The sequence below is a fragment of the Lissotriton vulgaris genome, chromosome 1_1 (assembly GCF_964263255.1).
Source record: "Lissotriton vulgaris chromosome 1_1, aLisVul1.2, whole genome shotgun sequence".
Lineage (NCBI taxonomy): Eukaryota > Metazoa > Chordata > Amphibia > Caudata > Salamandridae > Lissotriton > Lissotriton vulgaris.
The window spans coordinates 1,419,256,752-1,419,270,975 of NC_141685.1; the positions used below are offsets into that span (position 1 = coordinate 1,419,256,752).

The window sequence follows — 14,224 nt, forward strand, 5'->3', positions numbered from 1 at the left end:
AATTTAAGGCGACAAATATTTTGCCGATAAGTTTTAAGAGTAATAAATAGTCAACACCAACTGACCACCAAACGAGCTGTTTCTTTAGGTTCTGCAGCACTTTTGTTAGAGTGAACCTAACTGTCAAAACCATTCTAAAAAAACACTCTAAGCATCAAAGTTCTGTAGGGGCAAGGAACAGGAAGGACAAGCATTTGCAATGCAATAGGTCTTGCATTTGCGAGTGTTTCAGCTATTGCCATTGTAAGTGACAAAACCTTCTATTTATGTGTTGTTTTTTAAAACAGATACATTTAAGGCATTGTCATTGTCATTTACAATGCTAATAGCTTAACCTCTTGCTAATGCAAGACCTATTACCTTGCAAATGCTTTTTATATATGGTTTGTCTGCCAGTCCCTCTGCTCGGGGCTCAGCCCGTTAAAGTTAACCTGCGGCCATATTGCACCAATGACTAACAACAAGCAAGAAGAGAAAACAGCTGAGTACATTTAAGCTTTAGCTAGGACAAAATGAAGGCATTTTTGTGCTGATTATTAACATTTGACGATTGCATTTTGTCTGTGTATAGTTTTTATCAGAACTTGTGTGCAAAACAAGCATATATATAAAATATTGTGCTGCCCGCATATGGAGAGGATACGGCTCAGCGGTCAGAGCTACCGACTCAGGAGCTGAGGACCAGTGTTCGAGCATAGGCATCAGCCCAGCATCAAATCACTTGATCGATCTACTAACGTAAATAAAAATACAGAGTGATCAAGTGGGGTTGGGGGAAGAGAAAAGAAAAAGGTAAACAGACCTCGGAGAGGTGGTAGGGCAGTGAGGGGTGAAGGGGAGGAGCTGTAGCCAAGGAGCCAGAGAGCAGCTGTTGTTGCAGGAAAGCATGTCGTGCCTGCAGTAGGAGAAACTTGGTAAAGACAATAGTGCTTACAGACTAAATAAGATCTACAGTGTAAAAACAGAAGTAAAAGGGCCAGTCCTCATGGAAGGTTACAAATTAAGACAAGGCAGTACTAAGGAGGGACTAACAAGTCTATTAACCAACCAGAAGCCAGCGTTTACGAAGGACAATGAAACAAGTCAATGGAAAGTATGAGTGGAGAGTGGGTGGAGCTTCAAATCCATACTCTAATACAGCATGCCTTGCAGAGCAGAACATGCGCTGCCCAGCCTCGACCTAAAAAAGGAAACTTAAGGGTTGGAAGTGGGAAAGGCAAAGGAAGTACCTTGTAGTTTGAAGAATGGATCTTTTATTCTTTTCTGAACACAAATGTCTTGATTACGAGTTGCCCGGCTATTGATACACTCATTATCACATCGATAAATTTCACTGAGGTGTTTCAAATTTTTCCCAAGTAATAATTATTTCCTATAATGAGTTTTGCGCTTGGGATGGAGCATAACGTGGATGTTGGTACTTACTGCACCAAAATCTGTTTGTCCTGGTATGGACTGGGCATTTTTCTCCCTTTAAATTCTGGCAGGTTTGACCTGCTGAAATGTAATGAGGGATTTTTTTTTACCACACTCACTATGTAAATAGTGCAATAAAAAATGTAAAACTCATGATTTTGATATGTGTGGTAACAGGGGTTACCAAAAGTATCTGCATTTATTAGTCCGCTCATAATGAGGGGATCAAAGATCTGAATTAAGTTTGTTATGCTTAGTTTTCATCATCAAATGGCTAAGCATGAAAAAGCTTGTTTCAAGAACTTGCTTTTTTTGTTTTTGGGAATTTCGAGAAGAGAAGATTTGCCTCTGGTGTCCCTTTTGCCTCAAGTGGTGTTGAAAATGTCTTTTATGTATGATGTGAGGCTAGCATGAAGAGCTTTCTGTTCTAAGCATGCCATTAGGATTTTATTTCTTGTTTTCAATGGGAGCAAGATTAGTTCTATTAAAGGGAATTATTACATGACCTGATTTCTTGATGCCCCTGACTACTGAGGGAGATGCATGAAGGATGGACAGACAGCAGAGACTGGCTGTGTCTCCCTGAACAGAAATCTGAAGTGAGGTTCCCCTCTTTGAGAATATGTTGAATATCGATACATGCTGAGATGAAAGGAAGGTAGGATTTTAAAATTAGGTGGTGTGTTCTCAGCTCTAACATATTTATGTGAGTCTTTGAAAATGGAAGGTGCACCAGGAATGGAGTCAAAACCATATGAGTAAATCCATCCACTTTCTTTATTGGTCATAGCAGTAAAAAATGGCATCGACCAACGCATTTAGTTCCTTTGAGGGAACTTTATCAGGGCTTCAAGTATCTAGTGGAATATTCAAAACTTTCTTTGTATAACTGAGATCAACGTGGAGCAAGCCGATATAGTGCCCCACAATAATCAGGCGCATTTGCGAACCAGAACATCCAGATGACAAGGTTAGGTGAATTACGTTTATTGTGGGGCACTATCTTGGCTTGCCCCACGTTGATCTCAGTTATACAAAGAAAGTTTTGAATATTCCACTAGATACTTGAAGCCCTGATGAAGTTTCCATAAAGGAACGAAACGCCTTGGCTGATGCCATTATTTACTGCTATGACCAATAAAGAAAATTGATGGACTAACTCATATGGTTTTGACTCCATTCCTGGTGCACATTCAATTTTCAAAGAATTGGCTTTTTCTGGATTCCAGTGGAGCTGAACGCCGGCAGGTTCCAGAAGTGGATGCATAGGACTCAATGTTTGTAGATAGGGATTGAGGTGCTGAACCTTTGGTCAGCCACTGTTAGGAGTTTCTTTTGTTTATCTATATTGTTGTGATCCTTATGCTCTGAAGGGGACCCCTTCACCAGAGCAAAGCAGTCATTAAGGTTGGGTTCCCATTCCTCCATCAAGTCATCCGTTAGAACGACTTTTGCTGGAGGTTAGTCATGAAGAGACTCCCTGTACAGTCTTCCTTATGTAGCACCCACATAATAGGACCTGCAGTAAGAAGAGTATCATGTGGATTTTTTCTTCTCAAACTCAAATTATCTCACTCTTCTAGATCCTGCATGTGAAATGTAATAGGACAAACAGTGGGAACCACAATATACCCTTGGAGGCTTGGGAAATGCCAATGATAAAAGTTAACTGTGCATATGAGGGATTTTATTTAGAGTACTCAGTGAAACTAATTATGTAGAGCTTAAAAGAATGTCCTCCGAATGCTCCAAACCTTGGGTTACAGAGAGTCTTAAATCCGAAAGAAGAAACTTAGAGCTTGCTGAAAGGGAATGGCGGTCTTTTCCCGCCTTTGAACATATCTATCACCTGAGATCCTTGAGAAGCATTTATAATAAATCAGATGCTCGAAGGCCACCTTTTCAGAACTTAACCAGACCAAGCAAAAAACCATCCCAAAAGACTGTTTGAACTCATCAAGTGCCAAGCCAATAGTCATCCGAACCCTGCGTCTCTGGGTCAAGGGACACTGCCTAATTGTGAAGAATTTGCAGACTTCTTCACTGCTAAGTCTAGTAAGATTGAAACTTAATTACGATCTACCCAGGACCAACTGTCGATCAGGCCACAGACCTCCATCTGTTCACTAGGTAGGACTATCTCGGACCCTTTTCATCCCTACCCACCTAAAAATAATGCATCCTGGAGTCTGTTCCAAATCCTGGATGAGTGCACTATACGCAAAACACTGTCGACTCTGAAACCTTACAATCATTACATTGACCCTCTGCCATTGAACTTCTTCCCAGAAGTGAGATCCTCCTTACTGTCATTGTAGACAAAAATCGTCAATGCATTACTTCAGCAAGGGGATATTCCGGACTGCCTAAAATCGGGGCAAGTTACCCGATCATAAAGAAACCAACAGCTGATCCCACAGACCTGCATAACATTTGCCCACTCTCGAACATCCCCAACCTGGCAAAGCTTCTGGAGAAATGTGTGCTGGCCCAACTCTGCAACCACATCAATCGTTTCCAACTCCTGGACCAATGCCAATCTGGTTTCCGCCCGGGCCATAGCACTGAGTCAGCTCTAACGCATATTGTTGATGATGTGCTAAGAATGCTAGACCACAATGAGTCATGCCTACTGATCCTTCTAGACCGCTCATCAGCATTTGATACTGTCAAACACGGTAAACTAATTGACTTCCTGGATCACAGGATGGGGTTGTCTGGGCCGGTGCTTAACTGGTTCTCTTCATTCTCTTCGTTCCTCCTGAATAGATCTCAAACCTTCAAGGTGAACCAATCCTTGCTTAACTGGTTCTCTTCGTTCCTCCTGAATAGATCTCAAACCTTCAAGGTGAACCAATCCTTGCCCCATCCTGCACTGGTTACGTGCGGGTTCCACAAGGCTCAGCACTCTCTCCCAAACGCTTTAACTTGTTCATGGAGTCGCGAACATAAATTCTGAAATCATCCAGCATTCACTATCATATGAATACTGACTGGAGATAAGGACCTGGGGGAAATCACACGTGTTCATAACAAATGTTTTTCTACTTTGAGAGCTTATTTTGAAAGAAAGCATAGACCTGGTCAACCTGCAGCCCCTAGACCTGCAAGATGGTATAATAAGGAATGCAGTGAGGCAAGGATAGCTCTAGGGAAAGCTATAAAGGAGGGCAAAGTGGACGCAGTGCGTTCTAACAGAAGTATTAATAAAAGTTGTATTCTTAGGACCAAACGGTCATGGGATGAGCGTAAATGGCAGGACCTGCTAGAAGTCAATGTGCAGAACAATAGTAAACTGTTTTGGAGTATTGTTAAATGGGGGTCAGGTGTCCAGACTGAACAGCCACAAAACAATGTTTCACAGGAAGAATGGGTTGAGTATTTTAGGCCCCAGTATGCCTCAAACCCCGGGATAAGAATAGGGAAGTTCTGTGTCTATCTTACTATCAGGAAAATGCTTTTAGTAGAATAGATGTGGAACAGTCACTTGGTACAGTGGCAGCTGGAAACGCATCGGGTCCGGATGGGGTCCCAGCCAATGTGTATTTGTATGACAAGACCAAATGGGAGAGTTATATTCTCATTTGCTTCCAGTTAGGAGCTATATATATGGGTCAATTGTAATTCTCCTTTCACCGTCCGGACGATGGTCTAACAGACTCACATGCCATCAAGACCGAAACGTCGACAAGCTCATGTATTTTTTTCAATGATTTAGGTCTGTCAGGATATGTTTTCTGTTTGGTCAGATTCTATTTCGGTCTTTATAAGTTTGAAATAGATGGTAACACAAATGTTTTGAAGGTTACAATTGTATATGATTTGTCTGCCTCTGTCATAGTTATCACATTTTGTACCCCCTCTTTGTTTACCCACATTAAATGAACAAGAAATTCTGAAATCTACACTTGTGTCTAAAATTTTTCATTATATATTAAGTATGTTGTAAACTGCTCTTATGATTTCTGGAACACAACCAGTGTTGTAACGGGAGTCATGTACTCATGGGTTTGGTGTGACTTAAGCGTCGGGCGACCTTCCATCAAGGCCCCACTTGCTAAAAGGTGTAATGGATGAATCTGGGAGTAATTTGCGCCTCTCGGGTCTTACATATCAAGTGCCTCCATTATTTCTGGAGAGATGGGGACAGGTGATACCCAAACAATGAGAAGGCTGGCCTCCTTCACTTTATCTTGCACTTAGGCTCTTATTTCACTAACCAAATGGTCCTTTTCTGATCAACAATCATGTACAGCATGACGGAGCAAAGCCCATCCAGTGAGGAGTCCAGGGAAGGAGTTTTCTGGTCAGACTGGGATTGCAACAAATAGAGATGAACTCTACTCCTAGTTCAAGTCTCCAGAGTGGCAGCTGCGGAATGAAGCATGATCATCTCACCTATACCCAAAAAAGGAGTGGCGTTGCTCAATCTCTCTTCGCAAAAGGCACCAACAACTACAACCAGGGCCAGAGGCTTTCTCAGTTCAAAGGCTACAATGTGAAAAAGTGGTTGGGACCTTCACGGCCAGACAGGGAACAAGACTCAAATCAATGTTTGCAACAAAACCTCCAGAGCTGAGAAGGTTTCAGCGCTCGGCCCCTAGATCTTGCCACCCCATCCCTGGATTCAGCTGTAACAGGTTTTTTAGCCGAAAGAGGTCATACTAATAAGTGCTATCAACTTCACTAGGGTTATTCATACCACTTGTTTAGGTTCGAGGAGGTTGATCTCCACATTGCTTTGTCCCTGGTTAAGATGCTTTGTTACCTCACTATGGAAATGGTACTTACATCTAAGCTCTTTGTAGTGATTAAATCTAGTATCTCCTCCAGATCCTGGTGCTCATGGTAACATAGGGCCTGATCATGTCTATGGCAGTACAGCGCCGGCTCCGCGCCAACACAGCACCATCAAAGCGATGCAGGGACTGCCCGCCAGGTTATGAGTACACCTCATGTCTAGCAGGCTTTTCTTTTGATGCTCCCATGGCAGTGCCCTAAAAACAGGCACAGTAATGGGAACGCAAAAGAAGTTTCAGAACGGCATGGACTGTGAGGTCCATGACGTGCTGGAACTTGGGGTGCATGTAAACAGAAGGGCACATGTTGTGCCCACCTGAATGCATCCCCATGGTGATGTGAGCATGGGGGTGCTGTATGGCCCCCTTTGTTTCCCCACCCCGATACTTTTCATGATGGTGAGCCCATCATGAAAAGGCTGGCTGTGGAGAAACTTGAATTGTGCTCGCAAGACCGCCGTTGTGCTGCCTTGCATAGTGAATAGCCCTGTGCACTGCGCCACCTGGTGCAGCCAGCACTGAGGTGGATGGTCCAAAAAGCCACCTTGTAATACAACGGCCAAAGGACTGCTGAGCCACCACAAGTCTGGCAGTCAAAGACCGCCAGACTCGAAATCGGGCCCATAGACGTGTAGTTGTTGACTATCCCAAAGGCAAGTGAAACAAAGGTAAAGCAGATCAGGCCTACCTTTGTTTAGTGAGATAAGTATGGCTTTAAGGAAGAGCCTCAGAGCAGAAACTGGAGGAAGAAGAGGAGAGAAAAACAGCAACAACAGTCTAAGATCCAAAAGGAATAGAACTGGGAAACCCCATGAGAAGTCACGTTCCGTGAGAGGAGAAGGATTTGATGCATATGTGTAACCAAAAGAAAAGGCAGCAAGTTTGGGAAGGGTGGCAGGAAAAGGGCTTTGCTGCATCTGATGTATGTATGTATGTGTATGCAGCTGCAGCACACCAATCTCTAAATTAATAGTTATAGAAGTAATTTTCTTTTGTGCCACCAGATGGCAGATTACCCACAAGGTTAAGCATCGGAAAGAGGCAGAATATAAAAGTAACAAAGAACACTCCTCATTGCATTCAAACATTACCTTGTTGAAACAGAAAGTGCAAGGATTGGCATCCATATTTCTGCACATCTTCACCATGAGGGAAAGTTCGCATAGCATCACATAACAATTGAAAAACATCCTCCTTTTCATGCAAAAGTAGAAGCACTATAGAATCTAAGCATAAAATGAGAAAAGATAAAACAAGTATTACATGCCGCAAGATAAAAAAAAGTTTCACCTTTAAATCACATGTAAAGTTTTTCCATTTTTTTCAAGCAAAATCTGGACAATATGTCTTTTAATATGCAGTTATTCATTCTTTAGATTTAAAAATCAACAATTCCAGTATATTTGAATCATATCCATTACTATAATACAAATACATCATATTGGAATTTACCTTGTTCATGTCGTCTAACAATCCTTCATTTTCTCTGACTAGACTGCTGGCGCGTTTGGAATTCTGGGCACTGGAAGGCTGCTAATACCACCCTACTGCACTTGCTAAAACCGTAAACATCGGACCCCATTGGCATTTAAATTTTAATTATTCCCACTGTAAAAATGCACAAAAAGTGTGCAAGTGATATGAAAGGGAAACGTCCTAGTTGGACTGCAGTGTGGCCTAACACCGCTTTTCGCAATACACCCATACTTAGCATCCTTTTCTGAATTGGTGAAACATTCTGAGTGTTTCTCAACCTAGGGGTTCATATCCATCTGTTCCTTATCCAAGTAATCTATGAATGATTGCCAAATCGCAAGGACGTTTTCTCGCTCTCTAGTAAAGTGTGGCATCAATCCTTCTATTGCCATTGTATCCCAGGTTCTCCAACATCATGCACGCCAAGTTGGACTGGTTTCTGTTGGCTATACACTGGAACTAATAGTTGGTTGATCAATTTCTGGACCTAAAAAGGACTCTCTTCCCAGTTTGGAGGGCATAATCCCAATAGTGTTACAGCAGTGCTACATGGTATGCTAATACACGTAAGTACTTCCATCCTTTAAGTAGCTTCCATTTTTAGGGCAGGCCCACCATATTTTTAGAGGTGTACCTAGCTTTCTGAGCCCCTCTAACATTTATCAGTCACCCCGGAATCATCCTATGGAGCTTGCCTGGAGTGAGGTATCTATCCCCTGTCATAATTTTTTAGTAGGATACTCTGTACTAGACTGACAGACTGTTCTTCTACATTTCCCTCTAGAGGGTTTCTTATCTTTCTGGAGGTAGTTATATTTGCAAGACCCCTTCCCATTTGCCCATAAATTTCCATGGTTCTTGTGTTCTGGGTAAACTGAGAAATCTATAAATAACAGGGACTCATCCATAGAAACTTCAAACGAAATAAGGAGCTTCTCGCCTTCTATTAATTATCTTACTGCTACCTCTTTACTCCGCCTAACCCCTTTGGAGGACCGAGTGTCTGAGTTAATGGTGCAGAAAATATCGGAACCTTTCTGTTTCGATACACCATATGTTATCCTGCAAGCACCAAAAGATATGATCAATTTGCCACTAAATATGTCTGCAATCAGACAACACTCCCGTGTCCTTCAATTTAGGAAATGTACGTTTCCCAACCCAGTGGTGAGTTTCGGATTATCAAATAGGGCATCACCAGACACAGGAAATTTGTGGTGAGTGAGATTTCTGGAATCGTATGCCCTATGTGCCTACAATACACATTGGCAGGCCTGTTTTTGCTTGGTGGCCATAGGAGATCCCAGTGTCCTTCCCACCACCGCCCTGTACATGTGGACCCAGTGTTTATCTGACTCCCTTGTCGAACATTCACTTTAAATGCATAGTTGGGCTGCCCAGTAATTAACTACAAAAGGAAAGTTTGGTCCTTCCTTTTATCTCAGAGCTCCCTGGATCTTCTTTCAGGCACTGGGTTCCATCTTGCCAAACGAATTTTATTAATGCCCTCTATAGGGAGTTTATTATTTCTCTCCCTAAGTGAACTGGGATACATACAGCAGTCTTGGATTATGCTAATTTTGCCCCCTGCTAGATGACCCAACCAAGATGTGTACTAGTTCTCTCGTTTTATCTTGCAAGAGTGGTGCCACATATCACCCATTAAAGGAAGGTGTTGTATTATCTATCCATAAATATCTAGTCCTCCCTACTATAATCTTGAAGGATAACCTCTGAGTTAGCCCCTGAACATACTCAGCTGCCTGCCGCAAGAGCAGTAGTTCTGCTTAATGGTTATACATTTTGTATCCAGAATCCATTCTCATTTGTTTACTACAGGGAGTGAAGTGAGGTGCCCGGTTCATTCAATAAGAGAAAGTCATCAGGGTGCTTGAGCTACTCTTAGGAAACTGTGCTAGGTCCCCTAAACTGTGGTAGCTGAAGAGACAATATTTTAATGAAGAGGACTGGGTGGGCTTTATTGGGACAGAGATTAAGGAGTTTTTATCATGAAATAGTGAGTTTGCACCTCTGAGTGTGGCCTGGAACACACTTCATCAGGGGGTTAATTATTGGAAAAGACGCAGAAATTGTTAAATAGGTTAGGGAAGATAAGAGAATCTTGGAGCTGAAGATCCACGTGTCTTACTCTGCTTTTCTTAGTAACCCCTCTGTGTTTAATTAGCGTCAGCTGGAGCAGGCTAAGCGTGCACTCAGTGCCAATTATTACACTCAGAGGGAAACCTCCTATCAACAACATTGCCAAAAAACATATGAGGAAAGTAATTTTATGGGCAGGTTTTTAGCTTGGCAGGCCAGGGAGCAAGCTGCTGAAAATCAGATCAATGCGTTGAAATGCCCCTCAACTGCCTCACGTACAGATGACCCAGTTAAAATTTGGGAAATAATGCTACAGCATTATGAGTCCATTTATGGCCAACATCAGACTGTGGATATGACCTTGCTAGAAGGATTTTTGCAGAACAATAGCCCGCCGACACTCTCGGATTTAGAGAAACTCCCTATGGCAAGCCCCTTCACTATGGAAGAGCTGGAGGGGGACATTAAGATTCTGCCAAATGGCAAGGCTTGTGGCCCGGATGGGTTTCCGCCTGAATTTTTTAAAGTCTTTTTTACTTCAGTGGCGGACTTTTTCCTTCGTTTAGCAAACTCTATGCTCAAGAGAGGGGGAAATACCAGAGTCCTTCAGACAAGGCAACATAGTCAGCTTTCTGAAAATAAAAAAAACTGTGAGGATCCGAACTCTTATTGCCCGATAAGGTTGTTAAACTCAGACTATAAAATCATCACTAAATTGTTGTCACTTCGGTTTAACCATCACGCGGCGAAATTGATACATTCGGACCAGAACGGTTTTATTGCTGGTTGGCAGCTAGCCTCCAACACACATTATTTATCTGAGGCGTTGGACTATTTTGATACCCAGAGGATACCCGCGTTAGTCCTTCTATTAGTCGCCGAGAAGGCTTTTGACCTTGTTGTGTGGGAAACATGGTTTATGATTCTAGATTACTTTGGCATTTTCTCAAAGATCAGGGCCCTGATTTTTAATTTATACCAGAACGCTGAAGCCAATTGTCAACAACTCAGTGGCCGGGCAGGTCAAAGTAAAATGGGGCACAAGGCAAGGGTGCCCTTTATCGCCAGTCTTGTTTGCTTTTTTCTTTTTAATCGAACCATTGGCGATAGCTATAAGGAACTGCCGATATCCGTCCCCCAATTCCATCTATGGCGAAATAGAAATTATACGCTGATGATGATATGCTCATTATCAAACCTGATATAGAGGTTCAGGCTAAAGTCTTCAAGGTCTTTGAGGCTGTAGGTGGGTATCGCATTAATAAAAGGAAAACCGAAATTTTACAATGCAGTGGTGCAAGCTTGGATCTGCACCCCGATATCCTTGCTTGCACCAACACCGAACCTAAAAGATATCTGGGGGTATATTTCTCTGAAAGTTTTTAATTTATATCGTATGAATTTTGTACCGCTGCTTCGAAAAATTCAGGTCTTGTTTTCACACTGGAATTCTCTTCAGTTATACATTTTGGGCCGGAATGCCTTGATTAAAATGTCTATTCTTCCTCTGTTTAATTTTCGTTTTCAACCATCCCTTGTATTTTATCAGGTTCCTTTTTCACCCAAGTAGAGTCTATGTTCACAGCTTTTCTTTGGGCAAAAAAATCAGCACGTATTGCACTTAGCACTTTATATGAAGAAAGGGATCAAGGAGGTCTAGCCCTTCCGAATCTCAGGGATTATTGCAATGCTTATTTTGCTCAGTATTTATCTAGATTCAAACCTCAACCACAGTCAAATCTTTTTATTAATAGTTTCATGGAGTTAATGTGTAAGGAAAGTCAAATCCATTCCCCATCGTCAATTTCCGTTCCCCTAAGTGGGTTCGTTATAAGTGTCTTCACTGGCTTTTTAAAAAACGACAGGCGTTTTATAAAAGATATTCCATTCCTGTAATCAACTCAACCACTCTACTAGCTGACATTTTACCACTAGCAGGGATCACACAACCCTCAGAAATCATTTTAAAGTAGGTTTCGGCAGGATTTCTTAAGGTCTCAGATTTTCTGAGGTATGGAAAATGACTATGACCGAAATGGCGCATTTGATTGTTAATGATTTTATTCTTCTAGGGTCATATAACATCTTCCATAAATTCCTTGCTGAGCTGGACGTTTCTCAAATTAGCGAACGACATCAGCTAGCCAACAAACTCTTAGAAGATGCATCTGGCAGAAAACCTGGGTCATGGAAAAAGCGTTTAGCCACAGTTAGGGCCCTAGGTCTTGGGCAGAAGGCTATCAAAAAATGGATGGATTATGAAGACCTAGAAATCCCTGAAAACTTGTGGTCAACAATCAATAATCTTAACTTCAGCACGCTTAGAGGTGCGAATTGGCGTAGGATGCTTTTTTTAGTAAATGATTCAGAAAAGGGGGTGGTGATGGACAGAGTATCTGAATTAAACAGAACACTCGTACCCAGTCAACAGATCAGGGCTTGATCCATCACCGTTTTTTAGCTCACTGCACCATCCCAGCTCAGAACCTGGCTACATGCAAATTAGTCTGTCCCTGGCCCAGTGCCTCATGGGAACAGGGCAGACCAAACTACCAAGCCAATTCTTATACTGGAAAGGAAACAAGCTTCCGGGGACCGGTTTCTGGCATTACAGCCGTCTTCGGCCCGGCTTGCTTGAATCCTGATGGTGCAGTGAGCAAGGGACTCACATCTGAGTATACCCTTCCACGCTTATGGTGGACAAAACGATTCAGAAAAGGGGGTGGTGATGGACAGAGTATCTGAATTAAACAGAACACTCGTACCCAGTCAACAGATCAGGGCTTGATCCAGCACCGTTTTTTTTAGCTCACTGCACCATCCCAGCTCAGAACTTGGCTACATGCAAATTAGTCTGTCCCTGGCCCAGTGCATCATGGGAACAGGGCAGACCAAACTACCAAGCCAATTCTTTAACTGGAAAGGAAACAAGAATTGGCTTGTACATCCTTGGCCGTAGATGGAACAGGCCAGGTAATAATAGCCTCTATCTTCCTAGGGTCCATCTGGATTCCTTCTGCTGACACAATGAAACCCAGAAACTCCACCTTGGGGACACCAAACTGGCACTTCTCCAATTTGACATATAAGCTATGTTCCTGTAACGTCCGCAAGACCTGTGTCACATGCTCCTGATGGTTCTGGGCGGATTCCGAAAAGATCAATATATCGTTGATATAGACGATGACGCTTATATCTAAGTACTCTCTGAGGACTTCGTTTATGAAAAACTGAAAGGCCGCTGGCGCGTTGCACAAGCCAAACGGCATCACGCAGTATTCAAACAGGCCGAATTTTGTTTTAAAGGCAGTTTTCCATTCGTCCCCCGAGCGCACTCGGATCAGATGATACGCGCCCGGAGATCCAATTTAGTGAACACAGTAGCCTTCTTTAACTGATGCAGTAAAACTGGTATCAAAGGAAGGGGGTACTTGTTCCTAACTGTGACCTTGTTAAGGGCCCTGTAGTCCACACAAGCCCGCAAAGTGCCCTCTTTCTTTGGTATAAAAAAGATGGCCAATGACACAGGAGAACAAGAGGGACGGATGAACCCTTTAGACAACATGTCATCCAAATATGCTTTCAAGTGCAATTCTTCCGGCTCGGACAGCGCATATATGCGACTGCATGGCAACGGCGCCCCCGGGACAAAATCAATCTTGCAATCAAACGACCGATGAGGTGGCAGACCCTGAGCCTGACCCTCATCAAAAACATCCATAAAAGCCGAATAAGGAGACGGCACAGTCACTACTTCCCCCACGGCACAAGTAAGAGGAGACACCCAATCCGTAGCTACCTGGTAACAATGTTTCAGACAGTACGCAGAATCTAGAGTCACTGACTGCCGTACCCAGTCAATTCCAGGGTTATGTTGTTGCAACCAAGGCACCCCCAACACCAACCCAAAAGAGGGAGCATCAATTAGATCGAACCGAACATTGCTCAGAGTGACCGTTCTCTCAAATCAAACACAATGGCACTGTCTGACGTATAATTGCCCCTGATGTCAACTCAGTCAACCGTTGTGTTACCAGTTCTGATATCTTGGGGTAATCCTTCAACTTATGAAGTTTACCTGCAAGTAATTCCAGAAATATACTGTCTATCTCTGCATTGAGTAGTATTTTGTGCAGAGTACAAATTCATAGTTTTTGATTCAGCTTGTAACTGGTATATCTATATGAGACTGTAACATGTGGGACAGCATCAGTCATTAAATGCAATACACTTCATATATCTCTCCAGATTACTTAAATATCTGCTTGAACCAAGGAACCATCCCGTTTTACATAAGTTCCATAAAGACAGTTTTATGAGGTATGTTGATACTCATGCTTCCTCTTGAATTTTTTCCATTGATTGAGTGGAATTGGATGCAATTTTCCTTTCTGTAGAATATTCTTCTCTGTTGTTTATTATGACTTATATAA

General features: G+C 42.5%; 1 protein-coding gene across 1 annotated transcript in view; it reads right to left on the bottom strand.

Annotated features, from left to right (window-relative positions):
* The window catches only part of LRRK2 (leucine rich repeat kinase 2), a 2,096,839-nt gene that overhangs the window by 1,936,472 nt on the left and 146,143 nt on the right, over nucleotides 1-14,224 (bottom strand). The window contains exon 5 of the mRNA XM_086967213.1: nucleotides 7,307-7,441. Coding sequence (XP_086823339.1) covers nucleotides 7,307-7,441 — 135 coding nt within the window. The remainder of the gene's footprint in view (nucleotides 1-7,306; nucleotides 7,442-14,224) is intronic.